The 4,045-nt window shown below is 43.8% G+C and overlaps 1 protein-coding gene across 1 annotated transcript in view; it reads right to left on the bottom strand.

Moving 5' to 3' along the window:
* Positions 1-1,714: 1,714 nt before the first annotated feature.
* Positions 1,715-4,045, bottom strand: part of CCDC3 (coiled-coil domain containing 3) — a 134,735-nt gene continuing 132,404 nt past the window's right edge. The window contains exon 3 of the mRNA XM_007935424.1: positions 1,715-1,990. Coding sequence (XP_007933615.1) covers positions 1,715-1,990 — 276 coding nt within the window. The remainder of the gene's footprint in view (positions 1,991-4,045) is intronic.

The raw sequence follows: 4,045 nt of genomic DNA, 5'->3' as shown, positions 1-4,045 counted from the left end.
TATCAGTGGAATGGCCCTTGGTTGGGGAGGCCATCATCATATGATGACCAAGAGAGAAACACACAGCTGTGTAAGACAACTGGGCCTTGATTGCATGTGCCTAATTCAAGGCCACCAGTGACAGGTATAATGAATACTCTATTTTTACTTGCAGTATTGTTTTAAAGTAGCACAAACAATTAAGCATGTGGCTGCTTAGTGAAATGTTGGCAGTTCTAATCCACCCAGAGGCACCTCGGAAGAAAGACCTGGCAATCTGCTTCTGAAAGGTCACAGCCATGGAGTACTCTGCACACATGGGGTCGCAATGAGTCAGAATCAACTCCAAGGCAACTGATTCGTATTTTAAAAATGTTTTGAAAGTTTTCTTCTCAAGGAGGGTGATTATGTATAGGAACTGATGTAAGGACACATGATGGATGTGCAAATTTTGTCGTCAGGGTAGAGATAATCTTGGCGGATGGAAAGTGTTAAAAGAAGAGATTAGACTGTCAGGAACAAGATTCTGGGGAGTCTAGATGGGAATGAGACAAGGTCACCTGATCCCAATGTGTAAGAAGAGGGCTTTGTAGAATGGAAGTTCACAGTGTGTTGGGTCAGTTCACTTGGAATTCAGAGAAGTTAGAAGCAATTACTGAGCAAACAAATACGTTAGAATTTAGCAGGAGCTGAGATACTGCTCAGGCTTCCTTGACTTAAGAACATGTTCTGATGAAACATGATAGGCTCATAAAGGCAATTCCCCTCTCGACTCAACTGACCCACGGGTATCCTCTTCAACTCTGGGTAGCTGGTATTAGAAATCAGGTATAATTCATCTTGTTTAATTACCTGCCGCCCTACTCCCAACTCAATTCCCTTACTTGTGATGAGCTCATTAAGCCTTAATGTGCCTCAGCTGTGAGGGAAATGTTGGCAGGTGTAGGGAGGCCTTATACATATTTATTCATAGCCATCCTCTGGTGCTTTGCAATGCCACCATCCCCCTTCCAGTGATGTGGAATAGGTGGCTCCAGAAGGTTCTATCACTTGCTTCAGATCACCTGTCAAGATTGTACTGAAGCTTAAAGCTTAGAATGCACTGATAAAAACAAAAACCAAACACACTGCCATCGAGTCAGATCCGACTCATAGCGACCCCTCCTTGGGTTTCCAAGGCAGTATCACTATGGAAATAAATTGCCCAACCTTCCTTCTGAGGAGTGGCTGGTAGGTTTGAACTGCCAGCCTTCTAGTTAGCAGTCAAATGCCTTAGGCACTACACCACCACTGAGCCACTTGAAATAAAGAATAAGCCCCTGGATCTCTTGCACATCTAGAGATTCTAGTGTTCTTTCCCCAGTCATTGCACTTTCCCCAAGACCTCAGTTCCAGGTTGTGACCAGAAGCTGAGAAAAGACCCCAAGGCAAGCACAGAGAACTCCCAGAAACCTGCTGCCTCCACACCTTAGAGCACCATGTCTAGGGCCAGGCCAGGCAGCCAGAGGGGTCTGATGCCAAGGACAGCAAGGCTAGCAACCAAGGTAAAAGCAAGACTTCCTGTTTTAATGAATTAGACTCTACTGTGCACAGTAAAAATATCTTCTATAAGATCTGAAATATATACACACAAAAAACTGCCATAATTTTCAGTTCCCTGTTGACAGGGAAACGCCCCTAAGCGCTGCTTGGTGAGGCTGCCCAGCAACCTGCTCCAGTCCATGTGGCCTGCGCCCTACCCCCTGAGATAGCTGCTGCGGGCATGTTCCTGCTTCAGTGCGTTGATGTGCGGGATCGGGCCAGCTGGTGCCCCCAGCTTCTCGCTGAGTTTTTGGTTCACCAGCTCCAGGTGGCGGCTATTCTTCCGAGCCTGCCGCAAAGACCGCTTGACCTTTTTCACTCTCTCCCGGAGCTGCTTGTTTCGCTTCTCGAGGGTGGCTACCTTCTGTTGTAGTTTCTTTACATGGTCCTCTTCCTCAAATAGGGCCTTCTGCACCGAGGAACACATAAGCTGGGGAAACAGCATGGAGGGAGAGGAAAGTGAGCTTCAAAAGACCCCTTGCAGGAACCTTCCCTAAGTGCCTCAAACCCAGAAACATAGATGCTGAGGGCACTGACAGCCTCCACCCAGGAAGAGAATACACATCTCAGTTTACCTCCACACTCCTTCTCTCTTCTTTCCACTCACTGCCAATGCCTGAGTTCAAGCCTTAGGACCCCTTCTTGAGTTCTTACCCTGTGTGGAGTCTTTGGGTAGTGTAAACAGTTACTGCTCTTTGCGGCTAACCAAAAAGTTGGAGGTTTGAGTTAACCCAGAGGTACCTCAGAAGAAAGGCCTGGTGATCTATTTGTGAAACAACCATTGCAAATCATGTGGACCACAGTTCTCTGACACACATGGGGCTGCCATGAGTCAGAGATGGCAGTTGGTACTTTCATGCGTGGAGTATAGAGGTCTCTCTGAGAAACCTCCCCCTGACTGGAGACTTGGGGCACAGGCTTTCTTGCTTTATATACTTAGTTCCTTGGATGATTTTGTTTTAAAAAAAGATATTCTATGTATTTGTCATACATATTGTAGGAAAGAGCTACTACAAATCAATAGTAAAAAACCAAGACCTCAAACAGAAAACACACAAAGAATATCGGTAGGTTGCAGAAAAGGAAATAAAAATTTATTTTAACCATGTGGAAAGATGTTCAACTTATAAGAGAGACATAATTAAATCCAGAATCAAATACATTTTTTCATATATTAGATTGGCAAAATCAAAGTCAGAATATGGATGTTCTTATATATTGTGGGTAGAATGTAAAACTCTATAAAGAGTGATTTGGGTTTATCAAAATAGAACTGCATGTATCCTTTGATCTAGTAATTCTGGGTCTTTTATAGAAATACTCTCACATGTGTAAAATGTTACATGTATTACAGCATTATTTGTTATATAAGGAGATTGAAAATAATCTTAAAATACTCATCAAGAGAGGACTATTGTATAGGTTTAAACTATACTATACTATACTAAAGGTATACTATACTATACTAAAGGTTAAATAAACTATCGTATAGGTTTGCTATGAGTTGGAATCGACTTGATGGCAGTGGGTTGGTTTTGGTTTATAGGTTTGTTTTGTTCTTGTTAGCTGTTGTGAAGTCAGCTTCCAACCCATGGCAACCCCATGCACAATGGTACAGAATGCTGCCTGGTCCTGTGCCATCCCAATAAGGGGATGTGGATCAGACCCTTGTGATCCATAGGGTTTTCATTGGCTGGTTTTTGTCTGGAAGCTTTGATAAAATCTTTTCAGCATTATAGCAATACACAAGCCTCCACTGATAGGCAGGTGGTGGCTGTGCACAAAAAACAAGCGAGCTCCTCATGGGAGGTATAGACAACAAAGATGAACCCTTTGCACATACAGTACTGCATTGTCAGTGAAGGCAAACATTGATATACGGATGGACAGATGGGTGGACAGGCTGAACTATTACGTATGTCTATGCAGGGGGAAGTGTGCCCATGACCATGTATAGGGTTGGCAGACAATGTTTCTACAAGTGTATTTATATGTTCTGTAAGAATTCCCAGGTATATAGTAGAGGTGACAAGGGACAAGGTTGTAGTCACTTCTTCGCCACAGTCAGCTACCCAGAGGGAGTGAGTAGTTGGACCTGTGGGCTCAGGACCATGGCTGCAGGGGTCATCAAGTTCAACTGGCATAACATACTACACAAAAAACATTGTTCCACATCCTACTTTGGCGAGTAGTGACTGGGATCTTAAAAGCTTGCAAGCAGCCTTGTAGATGCAACAATGGGTCTCTCCTCGTCCAGAACAAAGAAGAATGAAGAAAACCAATGACACATGGAAACAATTAGTCCAAGGGACTAGTACAGCATGCAGTCCTCAGCCCATAGGACTATGAGACCAGCAGAACTAGATGATTCCCGGCTACCACTGTCAACCACTTGGAGGGGAATCTGTGTAGGAGATCCTGGATAGAGTGGGAGAACAATGTAGAATAAAACTCAAAATCATTTTGGGGGAAAAAAAAAAAAAAA

The sequence above is a fragment of the Orycteropus afer genome, unplaced genomic scaffold (genome assembly GCF_000298275.1).
Source record: "Orycteropus afer afer isolate SDZICR_OR568_19922 unplaced genomic scaffold, OryAfe1.0 scaffold00028, whole genome shotgun sequence".
In the NCBI taxonomy this organism is placed as follows: domain Eukaryota; kingdom Metazoa; phylum Chordata; class Mammalia; order Tubulidentata; family Orycteropodidae; genus Orycteropus; species Orycteropus afer.
This window is presented reverse-complemented; position numbering and strand designations above follow the sequence as displayed.